The 13,903-nt window shown below is 38.3% G+C and overlaps 1 protein-coding gene and 1 pseudogene across 1 annotated transcript in view; one reads left to right on the top strand and one right to left on the bottom strand.

The window, feature by feature from the left end:
• Positions 1-13,903, top strand: part of LOC147571554 (uncharacterized) — a 197,300-nt gene that overhangs the window by 60,773 nt on the left and 122,624 nt on the right. The window contains 2 exon segments of the mRNA XM_086696292.1: positions 2,628-2,771; positions 6,446-6,520. Coding sequence (XP_086552418.1) covers positions 2,628-2,771; positions 6,446-6,520 — 219 coding nt within the window.
• On the bottom strand, positions 8,694-8,820 carry LOC147571555 (U4 spliceosomal RNA; annotated as a pseudogene).

Raw genomic sequence — 13,903 nt, forward strand, 5'->3', positions numbered from 1 at the left:
ATATTGTGTCACTTATTTCTGGCTTCCATGGTTTCTGCTGGAAATCCTGTCATTCAAATTGGTTTTCTTTCCCTAAAGTGTTTTTCTTAGGCTGCTTTCAAAATGTTCCCTTGCCTTTAGTTTTCAGAAGTTTAATTATGATGGATCTTGACATGGATTTCTTTGGATTTATCCTGTTTGAGGTCCACTTTTGTCTTGGATCTGTAGGTTAATGTCTCTTGATAAAAATTTGGGAAGTGTGCAGGCATTATTTCTTTGAGTGCCTTTTTAAGTCTCTTTCTCTTCTTCTGGGACTCTGATGGACACAAATGTTAGATCATTTTTATATTCCTACAGGTCTCTGGAACTGTTCGTTTTTTCTTCAGTTTATTTTCTCAGTGTTGTTCATCGGATGATTTCAGTTGCTGTCAATTCATTGATTCTTACCTTTCTCTCCTCCTTTCAGCTGTTGAGTCCATCCACTGAACTTTTAATTTCAGTCATCATATTTTTTAGTCATTAAATTTCCATTTGGACTTTCTGTGTTGGTGTTTGTGCAAGAGAAAAAGCAGGCAGCTGTCCCAGTCCTCACATACTGTCCCTATACAGGAGAAGACCCCCACCCATCGGCCCAGCCTGATAGGCCCTAGGCCTCTACCACCTTTTTCCTTCCCCAGGCTCTAGGACTGACGAGATAAGCTGATGGTTCTTTGGGACGCCCTGAAAAAGTTGACGTGCTGGATAAACTCTTTACCTCTCCAGGAGGAAACTAAGAGCTGGGAATTTTAATCTCATCCTGTGCTGAACAGAGGGGAGGATCACTGCCTTCTACCAGCCCAAGCCATCGCTTTATTCTACCCCAAATACTAGACTGTGCTAGACCCATCAGAGCTCCAAGGCTGGCAAAACAGAAGCCAATCTTCTGGGGAGGCATTTTGGAAAAGCTGAATTTCTGGATATGTGGACCAAACTCTTCTTCCCCTTGGGTGAAGCTGGGAGCTAGAGTCTTTTTTTTTTTTTTTTTTTTTTGGATCATATGGTGCTGCATTGGAGGCAGCACTTGTGGGAGGGTGTCCCAAATGTCTGTACCAGCTTCAGTACGTCTTGTTTTGCATTCTCCTGGGATACAAGAGCCTGTCAGTTAGTTTCTAATTTATCACAAAAGGAATTTATTTTTTAATTTCTGCTGAATCAGTGTGTTTGTGGGGAGAAGAAGGGTCCAGGGCGTCCTACTTAACCATCTTACTGACATCACTCACAAGCTGTTTACTTTAAAAAAAAAAAAATTTAATGTTTATTTCTATTTGAGAGAGAGAGACAGAGAACGAGAGTGGGAGAGGGGCAGAGAGAGACGGAGACAGAATCTGAAGGTTTCAGGCTCTGCGCTGTCAGCACAGTGCTCAACACAGAGCTTAAACCCATGAGTCATGAGATCGTGACCTGAGCTGATGTCAGGTGCCCAACCAACTGAGCCACCCAGGTGCCCCATCAGCTATTTACTTTTAAGTGAGAATTTTTTTCTTCTAAAAAGTCCTTTCACAAGATAGTATCATATATCTTGTTCTACATATTTATACATAAAAATTACCTTTTTAAGAATCATTTTAAGAATCATCTAATTCAGACATCATTTTGATCATTTCTTTGTTTAGTAATCCATAATGACGTCCAGTGACTGCCTAAAGTCGATTAACTCCTGATAATGGCTTTAATGCCCTCCACTGCCCAGCTTCCTCGCTTTACCTATCCTGATCTTCTATTAGAGAAAATCTATTTGAGTTTAGTTTGTTCCAAAATTGACACAAAAACACACCCGCATGCATACCTGTCGACCCCCTTAATAATTCTATGTGTTTGTAAGTTATTTTAAGAAAATTTTATTGCGTAGGCACCTGGGTGGCTCAGTTGATTGAGGGTCCACTTTGGCTCAGGTCATGATCTCGCCGTTCCTGAGTTTGAGCCCCATGTCTGGCTCTGTGTTGACAGCCTGGAGCCTGCTTCAGATTCTGTGTCTCCCTCTCTCTCTGCCCCTCCCCGACTCATGCTGTGCCTTTCTCTCTCTCTCAAAAATAAACATTAAAGCTTTCATTGCAGTAAAAATTTGTTTAAATTTAATGGAGGGAATACTGCCCAAATTTGTGAAGCATATATTCCAAAGTATCATAAAAAGACATGTGGGATAGTTATTTCCAAGTGATAATATTTATGTATACAGAAGATAAAAGATTAACCAGGGACTGAGCCATGTATTGCTACAAAACCTTACCCCAATTCATTATTCAGGACTGAAAGTTTTCTACTTATTTCTGTATCTGCTACCGAGAAACAGACTACTAAGAAAGTTTAAATTGTTAGAAAATTAAATGGGGAAATTGTATAATATTTTTGTTCCTATGCACTTAAATTGCAATTAAATTGGCACTTCCTTCGATACAGAGATGATAGCAAAGTAGAATATATTTTTGGCTCTCATTTTGTACTTTGTTGGTTTTCAGTATTAAAGATCTGGTAATTCTTTTCACATATAACATTTCTGAAGTTATTTTCTATGCTTGTTTATTTAGTGTTAGAACTAAAATTCATCTTACTATTGGTGTTTTCTTTTTGACTTATATTTAATACTCATTAGCATACTGCTTTATTTTCAGTGTTGACTGATGTCATTAAAGCCATTGATAAAATTAAAGATGAAAATATTGATTATGAGGATATGAATACTTGTCTTCAGCATTTTGGAGGTTACCTTTCTAAGCCAGAATTTGAGAAGATCGCAGAGTTGACTGAAGCTGACAGTAAGTGAAAACTGGGTTGACACATGTGAAAAGATGGTCACTTTGCGATTTTTTTTCCCTCAGAATAATGACTTTATTTTTTTGATTAGAAAAAAGTCCATTAAAATGAAGTCAATACAGAAAAATGCTCAAAAGTACAACAAAACATACAAAATCCCATGATCCAGAAATATCCAGTATTAACAGTCTTTCCAGACACTTTTTTCCTACAGGCAAAAGTACAAACAAAAAGAAAGTAGAGTTTATGGTTTTGCTTTCTGACAAGGAAGAGGTCAGGACAAAAGTCGTTAAATGGGACAAACGACTCTTTATTATGCCAAAGCCTATAATTCATAAGGAAGGTACTAGTTTTGAGTATCTATACCCTTATAACTTAGCAGCATCTTTTCTAAAGAGAAAGGGTGGTTGTGAGATAGACAAGTGTGTGGGGCTATAGATGAAATAAGAATGGCCATGAAGAGTATGTGAAGAGTACAGGAAGAGTATGTGAACTTTTGTTACAATATATTTCTTCTCTTGCGTGTATTAACATTTTTCCATAATGAAAAGCAAAAAAGGAATAGAACAAATGTAAGTTATGTGCCTTACGTGAGAAAATGATAAGACTTTGTTAAAAGACATTATAGAATACCTAAATAAATTGGAATATATCCCATATTAATGGACTCAGAGACCCCCAAGTCTGCCAATTCTCATAATTAGTTTACTTATCTAAAGCAATTCTAATAAAACCCTGACTTTTTGATGAATTAATTCTAATATTGGTATGCATAAACAAAGATCAAGAGTAGCTAAAACACTCTTGAGGAAGAAAAACGTGGATAGGGTGTGTGAGTGGTGTTGGAGGGATCTTGCTACCCTGGATATTAAGACTCATTATAAAGTTACAGTAAGTAAAACAGTGTGAAAATGGCACAGGGATAGAGAAATTGATAGGACAGGATAAGTAACTTCCAAATATATCTACACACATATAAGGAAACATATATAATGAGGTGGCAGATTACTGGGGGGGAGGGGAAGCACCAGTTAATAAATGGTGCTGGAATAATTAATTATTCAAATGTAAAAAATAGAATTGGATCCCTACCTATGTATCATATTCAGTAATGCTTTCCAGATACGAACACTAAAATTCTCGTTAGAGAAAGAAGAAAAATTTTCTGACTTGGAGTTACAAGGAATTATTTTTAAGATACAAAATCACTAACCAGAAAAGATTTATACATTTGACTACATTAAAAATAAGAACTTCTCTTTATTAAAAGGTAATACAAACAGAATGAAAATACAAGCCACAAATGGAGCAAAGATTATTATTAAAAAAAATTTTTTTAATGTTTATTTATTTTTGAGAGAGAGAGAGGTGCAGAGTATGAGTGGGGGAGGAGCAGAGAGAGAGGGAGACAGAATCTGAAGCAGGCTCCAGGCTCCCAGCTGTCAGCACAGAGTCCTAAGCGGGGCTTGAACTCATGAATTGCGAGATCATGACCTGAGCCAAAGTTGGATGCTTAGCCGACTGGGCCACCCAGGCATTCCACAGTAAAGATTATCTGTAACACTCATAACAGCGAAAGATCATTGTGGAGAATAAATAGGAAACCCCTATAAATTAACAACCCAAGAGAAAAATGGCCAAATTACAAGAACAGCCATTGCCAGATGAAGCAACGTAAGTTGCTAATAATCATATGAAGTCTTTTTATACATCATAGTAATCAGGGAAATGCAGAATTTAGGTCACAATGAAATACCTTTTGATGCTGACCAAATTGGCAAAAATTAAGGTCTGTTAATTTAATTGTTGGTAAATAAGGCAAAAGTGGTAAAAGAACTTTGAAAAACATTATGTAGTATTCTGTAAGGTTTTCATACTTCATGGCTTAGAAAATCCATTTTTTAGTGATACATCCCAGAAAATCTCTGCACTGATGTGCAAGGAGACATGTTAAAAATGCTCATAGCAGCTCTGATCTTAATAGAAGAAGGAAGGAAGGAAGGAAGGAAGGAAGGAAGGAAGGAAGGAAGGAAGGAAGGAAGGAAGGAAAAGGAAGGAAGGAAGGAAGGAAGGAAAAGGAAGGAAGGAAGGAAAGAATGAACAAAAAGAAACAACATGATCGGTGATAGAATGTATAAATAAATTGTGGTATTTACCACTGATGCATGATGAAATACTGATAATGTGTACATTAGTGAAAATGAACTATAGCAATATACTATATGGATGGTTCTTGGAAATATAATATTGAATGAAAAAAGCAAGTCTAGATTGCTATAGTGTGATAATTTTTATAGAGCTGTAAAACAAAATTAAGGAATATTTTGTTTATCCTGTGTAAAATTATATGTAAAAAAACAAGACCTTGGTTAATTTTAAAAAATTCAGCAATGTTCTCTCTGTAAAGAAGCAGTAGAATAGAATGGGGGAAGCACAGAAGCAGATGCAGTGGTGTTAATAATGTTCTTCAACTGTGAGGGAGAGGAAGGGGGAAAAACGTTACGGAGAGGGAGTGAGGCAAACCATAAGGGACTCTTAAATACTGAGAACAAACTGAGGGTTGATGGGGGTGGGGGAGAGGGGAAAGTGGCTGATGGGCATTGAGGAGGGCACTTGTTGGGATGAGTACTGGGTGTTGTATGGAAACCAATTTGACAATAAACTATATTAAAAAAATAATAAAAATAAAAAGTAATTTTGTCCTTAAAACAATAATGTTCTTCAAATGGGAGGCGGGTTCAGTGGTTCAGCTAAAACATTTGTGTATCAAATAGACATTATCAAAAATAGGGAATCTATTGCTTTAGAAAGTTATATGTTCCTGTTAGTGGATGTAAATCTTCATTAACTCTAACATTCCCCTAGGATTTTTCAAAGTCTCATTTTTTTCAAGTCTTTAAATATTTGGTTAAGAATACAAAGTAATTTGGTGCTCCTTAAAGTAAACTTCTCAAAGATTCTTTATCTTGGAAATAGGCAATAGGCTGTGCCTTATCTTTTATAGATTAGAATTGGAATTTGATGTTTTTAGTGGGATAAACAAAGGAGTAGTGTTATCAAAAGCTCATCCTATTTATATAAAACCTGTATATGCGGCCTTAGAAAATTCTTAGACATCTTTATCCATTCTAATATTGGGATATTATATATAATCAAGGAAAGACATTTTCTAAGTATAGAATGACTATTAAAACGTTTAATAGTTTCAAAAGTATACTGGAATAAAGATAACAATGTGAATGGTAGCCTGAGGTGGGAGAAACCAGAGGTCAAGAAAACTCACTTCTAATCTCTGATCTCGTATTTCCTTTTGTGACCTGGGGAAAAAAAATCATGATATCATGTCTAAGTATTTTTTAAAATGTATAAAACAATACACTAATCCTTTACCGACATATCTTTGAGTTGTTGTCAGGCCAAGACAAGATAATGTAAGTTAAAATTACAAATGTTGTGCGCTTGTAACTAGAAGGATTTTGATTAACTTTCCTGGCATTTTTCAGTTTTACTTTCTCCTTGTGTGTTGAATTGCTTTTTCCTCTTAGAACCGTATATTTTGAGTGGTATTAGCTGATGGCTATAATCATGTTATCTCCCTATAATTTATTTTACATAATTCAATAGTTGTCATAATTAACATTTGAAGATATTGAAGAAAATATTCTTTTCTCCTTAGAAACGAAAAAAGTGAATTTTAAAGGTTTCATTGATACAATGATGACCAATACGGAACGCTTCTCTGAAAAATTATGTAAGAACATCACATTTTGTGCTTTCATTTACTTTTTCAAGTTTATTTATTTATTTTGAGAGACAGAGAAAGAGCAGGGGCAGGGCAGAGAGAGAGAAAGGGAGAGAGAGAGAATCCCAAGAAGACTCCACACTGTCAGTACAGAGCCCAGTGCACAGCTCGATCTCACAAACCATGAGATCGTGACCTGAGCGGAACTCAAGAGTTGGACACACTTACCCGACTGAGCCACCCACCCCAACATATGTTGTGCTTTTAGTGGACCAACTGGTGTGACAAACTTTAGAAGAGTGTAGTAGACTAAAAGAGGCAGTCATCCTGTAGGTCGTCAGCCAAACAGATGCCTGGCTTACTGCTGATGTTTGGTTTCAATCTTCTCTGTTCATGATTTCTAAATCTCGAGCACTTCCACGTGCAAATGAATTGAAAGTTTTTACGAGCTTACTGTTTATCCTCACACTTACTGTAAAGAGCTAGAACCGTGTATATAAAATTCCTTTTTGGAAGATGTAAAATGTCTTCCCAATTTGGGGAAGTGATGCCATCTAGTGACTAGCGCTGGGTACTCACATGCAAAATTTCCTCTTTCATTTGTTTATATATTTTTTTCCATCTTCCAATTTATTCAGTAATGTTTACTGAGCCATTGTTATATATGCTTTCTGTTAAGCTGATGAGCTGTTAAGATGAGAAAGACAGTCTTGGCCACTCAGAAGCTCACTGTAAAGAAATATAAGGTCCTATATGTATATTTTAAATGGAGTGAAGTTAGTTTAGAAATTGAAGCTAAAAGTAGCATTTTGTTATTTTGTGCTTAGCTATTGGGTAATAGTGCATTTTAAGTAACAGTTATTTTACCTTACACTAGAAATCAATTTAATTTGCTTTCTATACAAGGTGGAACATAATAGATTAATTGGATGAAGAGATTATTTGCATGGTTAGTCACTTCATTTATCCTAGGAATTTTAGTTTCATGGAAATAAAAAGTTTTTGTTTTTGTTTTTAAACATTTTTATTATTTTTGAGAGACAGAGAGAGAGAGAGCACGAGCCGGGGAGGGGCAGAAAGAGACAGAAACACAGAATCTAAGCAGACTCTAGGCTCCGAGCTGTCAGCACAGAGCCCGACGTGGGGCTCGAACTCACAAACAGCGAGGTCATGACCCAAGCCGAAGTAGGATGCTTAACCAACTGATCCACCCAGGCACTCTGAGTTAAAAAGTTTTATTAGCACAGAGTTGTATAGTATATTATCTTACTCGTATCTAGAGTTAAATTTCCTTTCTTGTTGTTAAATATTGCACATTTATATTCACTGCTTTCCTTTTTTCTTCATCTGGCTGCTCATTTCTTCACCAGACAGCTTATTGGTTCTGTATACCTCATTGGGACCTTCCATCCATTTATCCCTCAACTTCGTCCTTACCCACCAGTCTCCCTGTTTTCACTTTTCTTCCTTATCCACTTGAAAATCTCTGGTCTGTGTACCTCGAATACCCTAAAGTCTTCAGTACCCTAAAGTGCCCTTTGGTTGCACCTGTCTGACAAAACTCCCAACCCTGGCTTCTCCTCGTGGCTGACATCATTTCTAGAGAAAATCATATAGCTCAGCAGATTGAACACTTTGAAATCTTGACCATCAGTGTCTGGTGGCCCTCAGCACTACCTAGGAATTATGTGATTCCCACCCTCTCCCAGTTAGTTTATTCTTTTACTCTCTGAAATAACTAATTAACAATCTCCATTCTCTCAAACTTCCATTCCTACTCCAACCTTAGCCCTTCTCACATTTAGCAGATAACTTAGCCTTTATAAGGAAAATAGAAGCCTGTCACTATTTTGAGGACGTTAAGGTATTTCCCAATATTTTCTCCTAAAAGTTCTTAAGTTTTTCTTTTTCATAGTTAAGTCTTTAATTCACCTGAAATTGATTTTTATGTTTAGAGTGAAATTGGGATCCAATTTAGTTTTTTTCCATAAAGATATTAGCTGGTGACCGTTTTATATTAATTCTTTGAGATTTACGTATTGTATAAATTGATTTGGAACCTGACACTCACACATGATGGCCTTGGGATTTAGGTTATCATTGGAGATTTTATTCCTTCTATCCATACCTCTGGCAGAGAACAGCCTTTCTTCTTGAATTCCTAAAAAGGTGACTAAAGTGTTTTTATTAATAATTTTCAGATGGAAAGATTTTCCGGGGCCCTGTCTTTTTTGGGAAAAGTTTTCAATTAGCAATAATCGCGCCTCGGATAAACCTCATTGGCTATGATACTGCCACTGTGCAAAGCTGGGCCCTGTCTTTTGTTTGTTTGTTTGTTTGTTTTGTATTAAGATTTTTTTTAATGTTTGTTTATTTTTGAGAGAGCAAGGGACAAAGTGCGAGCAGCGGATAGGCAGAGAGAGAGGGAGACACACAATCCGAAAGAGGCTCCAGGTTCTGAGCTGTCAGCACAGAGCCCAATGGGGGACTCGAACTCACAAACTGAGAGATCGTGACCTGAGTTGAAGTCGACGCTTAACTGACTGAGCCACCCAGGCCCTGGTTTTAAGTAGGCATCTCAATTATAATTCTAGACTTGTCTGTACCAAGTAATAACAATAATACTTATTATCTTACTCACATTTATTGAGGGTTTACTGTGTGCCAGTACTGTTTTAAATGTTTTATTTATTAACTCATTTAATTCTCACATCAACTCTATTATTTTTATTTTATGGATGGGAAAACCACGGCACAGAGGTTAAAGAAGTCACATAGCTAGTATGTGGTAGAATTAAGATTAGAACTCGGGTAGAGTGGTGCCTGGTTGGTTCAGTCAGTTGAGTGTCCGACTCTTGATTTTAGCTCAGGTCGTGACCGCAGCGTTGTGAGATGGAGCCCCACATCAGGCTCTGTGCTGGGCATGGATCCTGCCTAAGATTCTATCTTGAGAGGCCCTGTGTCAGCTTGGCAGAGTGGTGCCACCCCAGAACCGGGTGTGTGGAGTGGGATCCTTTAAGATGTTGGGGTTTGAATCCCAGCTGAGCGCCTGGGAGGTGCAGGAGACTGTGGAGCGGGACAAACTGACCAGCTCGTGCCTGTGCTGTGCTGTGAGGGCTGCCTGAACAGGGTGGTTTGGTCTAGGGAGGAGAAACTGCCATGATGCCATTTTCCTCCAATCACCAACATGGTGGGGCTTCAGGGAACAGGACAGCAGGCCCCCAGGGGAGGTTGGACTGCTTACACCAAACCCTGCCTCACCATGCCTGGCAGCTGCATATCTGCTGGAGGGAGAATTGCCACTTACCCAACCAGAGGGTCCCTCCTCCAGACCAGCACAACCGCTGGCTCCAGGGCACCTTCGGACAACGGTCCGGCAGTTTCTCATTTTCTGATTTGATTTTTGGTGATACCTATTTTCTTTTCTTGTCTTTTCTCCTCCTTCTTCTTCCTTCCCTTCTCTATTCTGGTTGTTAAGTTGTGTAAGCAGGCATTTTTAATCTATGCATTTTACACCTCTTCTGTATCTCTTCCTCTAGATTAAGCCGTATAGTTTCTCTGATTCTCTGTCCGCTCAATTTTTTTCCTCTTTCCCTGCCCCTGTCATTTCCCTCTTTCTATGGGATAAGGCTTCTTCCACCCCCTCCCCTTTTTAGTTTTTTCCAGGGTTACTTCAATGAACAAATCGAAGCACGCCTGGTGGAAGGTCCACACCACCAGTGCGAGTAGGGGTATAAAGCAACCAGAGTCACAACAACAGAGAGCATGCGACACACTCCAAAAACACCTCCTGAAGGGTCAGGCCCTGGATAGTATATGACCCCTTTTTAACACAGTAGTACTCACAGGGGCAGGACACATAACAAACTATTAAAACACGTAAAAGACAGAAAACTAGACAAAATGACTAGACAGAAGAATTCTCAAAAATTCTAGGAAGAAATGACAGCCAGAAAAATTGCTCAAAACAGATATAAACAATATATCTAAACAAGAATTTGGAATAATCGTCATAAGACTAGGAGCTGGGCTTGAAAAAAACTATAGAAGACAGCAGAGAATCTATTGCTGCAGAGATCAAGGACACAAGAGATAGTCATGATGAATTAAAAAATGCAGTAAATGAGATGCAAAATAAACTAGATGCAGAGACAGCAAGGATGAAGGAGCAGAGGGAAGAATAAGTGAAATAGAAGATAACATTATGGAAAATGATGAAGCTTAAAAAAGAGAGAGAGAGGAAAATATTAGACCATGAGGGGAGAATTAGAGACCTAAGTGATTCAATGAGATATAATAATATCTGTATCATAGGAGTTCCAGAAGGAGAAGAAAGAGAAAGGGGCAGAAGGTTTATTTCACCAAATTATAGTTGAGAGCTTCCCTAATCTGGGGAAGGAAGCAGACATCCAAGTCCAGGAGGCACAGAGAAATCCCTTCAGAATTAACAGAAACAGGTCAGCCCCAAGGCATATCATAGTGAAATTGGCAAAATACAAAGATAAAGAGAGAATTCTGAAAGCAGCTAGGGACAAATGGGCCTTAACCTACAAGGGCAGACACATAAGGGTAGTAGCAGACCTGTCCACTGAAACTTGGCAGGCCACAAGGGAGTAGCTGGAAATATTCAATGTGCTGAATAGGAAAAATATGCAGCCAGGAATCCTTTATCCATCAAGGCTGTCATTCAGAACGAAAGGAGAGATCAAGGCTTTTCCAGACAAACAAAAACTGAAGGAATTCATGAGCACTAAACCAACCCTGCAGGCACTCTGTGAGTGGAATGCTGCAAAGACTACAAAGGCCCAGAGACATTGCCACAATCATGAAACCTACAGATAACACAATGACACTAAATCCATATCTTTCAGTCATAACTCTGAATGTAAATGGGCTAAATGCCTCACTCAAAAGGCATAGGGTATCAAAACGGATAAAAAACCAAGTTCCATCTATATGCTGTCTACAAGAGACTCATTTTAGACCTGAGGACACCTGAAAATTGGAAGTGAGGGGATGGAGAACCATATATCATGCTACTGGAAGTCAAAAGAGAGCTGGAATAGCCATACTTCTATCAGACAAACTAGATTTTAAAGTAAAGACGGTAGCAAATGATAAAGAAGGGCATTATTGTCATAATTAAGGGGTCTATCCATCAAGTAGAGATAACAATCGTAAATGTTTATGCCCCCAACTTGGTAGAACCCAAATTTATAAATTAATCACAAACATAAGCAATCTCACTGATAATAATACGGTAATTGTAGATGACTTTATTTTTTTTCAATATATGAAATTTATTGTCAACTTGGTTTCCATACAACACCCAGTGCTCATCCCAAAAGGTGCCCTCCTCAGTACCCATCACCCACCCTCCCCTCCCTCCCACCCCCCACCAACCCTCAGTTTGGTCTCAGTTTTTAAGAGTCTCTTAGGCTTTGGCTCTCTCCCACTCTAACCTCTTTTTTTTTTTTTTTTTTTTTTTTTCTCCTTCCCCTCCCCCATGGGTTTCTGTTAAGTTTCTTAGGATCCACGTAAGAGTGAAACCATATGGTATCTGTCTTTCTCTGTATGGCTTATTTCACTCAGCATCACACTCTCCAGTTCCATCCACGTTGCTACAAAAGGCCATATTTCATTTTTTCTCATTGTCACGTAGTATTCCATTGTGTATATAAACCACAATTTCTTTATCCATTCATCAGTTGATGGACATTTAGGCTCTTTCCATCACTTGGCTATTGTTGAGAGTGCTGCTATAAACATTGGGGTACAAGTGCCCCTATGCATCAGTACTCCTGTATCCCTTGGGTAAATTCCTAGCAGGTGCTATTGCTGGGTCATAGGGTAGGTCTATTTTTAATTTTTTGAGGAACATCCACACTGTTTTCCAGAGTGGCTGCACCAGTTTGCATTCCCACCAGCAGTGCAAGAGGGTTCCCGTTTCCCCACATCCTCTCCAGCATCTATAGTTTCCTGATTTGTTCATTTTGGCCACTCTGACTGGCGTGAGGTGATATCTGAGTGTGGTTTTGATTTGTATTTCCCTGATGAGGAGTGACGTTGAGCATCTTTGCATGTGCCTGTTGGCCACCCGGATGTCTTCTTTAGAGAAGTGTCTATTCATGTTTTCTGCCCATTTCTTCACTGGGTTATTTGTTTTTCGGGTGTGGAGTTTGGTGACCTCTTTATAGATTTTGGATACTAGCCCTTTGTCCAAATGATATGTCATTTGCAAATATATTTTCCCATTCCGTTGGTTGCCTTTTAGTTTTGTTGGTTGTTTCCTATGCTGTGCAGAAGCTTTTTGTCTTCATAAGGTCCCAGTAGTTCATTTTTGCTTTTAATTCCCTTGCCTTTGGGGATGTGTCGAGTAAGAGATTGCTACGACTGAGGTCAGAGAGGTCTTTTCCTGCTTTCTCCTCTAGGGTTTTGATGGTTTCCTGTCTCCCATTCAGGTCCTTTATCCATTTTGAGTTTATTTTTGTGAATGGTGTGAGAAAGTGGTCTAGTTTCATTCTTCTGCATGTTGCTGTCCAGTTCTCCCAGCACCATTTGTTAAAGAGACTGTCTTTTTTCCATTGGATGTTCTTTCCTGCTTTGTCAAAGATGAGTTGGCCATACGTTTGTGGGTCTAGTTCTGGGGTTTCTATTCTATTCCATTGGTCTATGTGTCTGTTTTTGTGCCAATACCATGCTGTCTTGATGATTATAGCTTTGTAGTAGAGGTTAAAGTCTGGGATTGTGATGCCTCCTGCTTTGGTCTTCTTCTTCAAAATTACTTTGGCTATTCGGGGCCTTTTGTGGTTCCATATGAATTTTAGGATTGCTTGTTCTAGTTTTGAGAAGAATGCTGGTGCAATTTTGATTGGGATTGCATTGAATGTGTAGATAGCTTTGGGTAGTATTGACATTTTGACAATATTTATTCTTCCAATCCATGAGCACGGGATGTTTTTCCATTTCTTTATATCTTCTTCAATTTCCTTCATAAGCTTTCTATAATTTTCAGCTTACAGATCTTTTACATCTTTAGTTAGATTTATCCCTAGGTATTTTATGCTTCTTGGTGCCATTGTGAATGGGATCAGTTTCTTTATTTGTCTTTCTGTTGCTTCATTATTAGTATATAAGAATGCAACTGATTTCTGTACATTGATTTTGTATCCTGCAACTTTGCTGAATTCATGTATCAGTTCTAGCAGACTTTTGGTGGAGTCTATCGGATTTTCCATGTATAATAACATGTCTTCTGCAAAAAGTAAAAGCTTAACTTCATCTTTGCCAATTTTGATGCCTTTGATTTCCTTTTGTTGTCTGATTGCTGATGCTAGAACTTCCAACACTGTGTTAAACAACAGCGGTGAGAGTGGGCATCCCTGTCGTGTT

This window comes from Puma concolor, unplaced genomic scaffold, assembly GCF_028749965.1.
Source record: "Puma concolor isolate L17-30 unplaced genomic scaffold, mPumCon1.1.hap2 unalloc_scaffold_22, whole genome shotgun sequence".
NCBI lineage: Eukaryota > Metazoa > Chordata > Mammalia > Carnivora > Felidae > Puma > Puma concolor.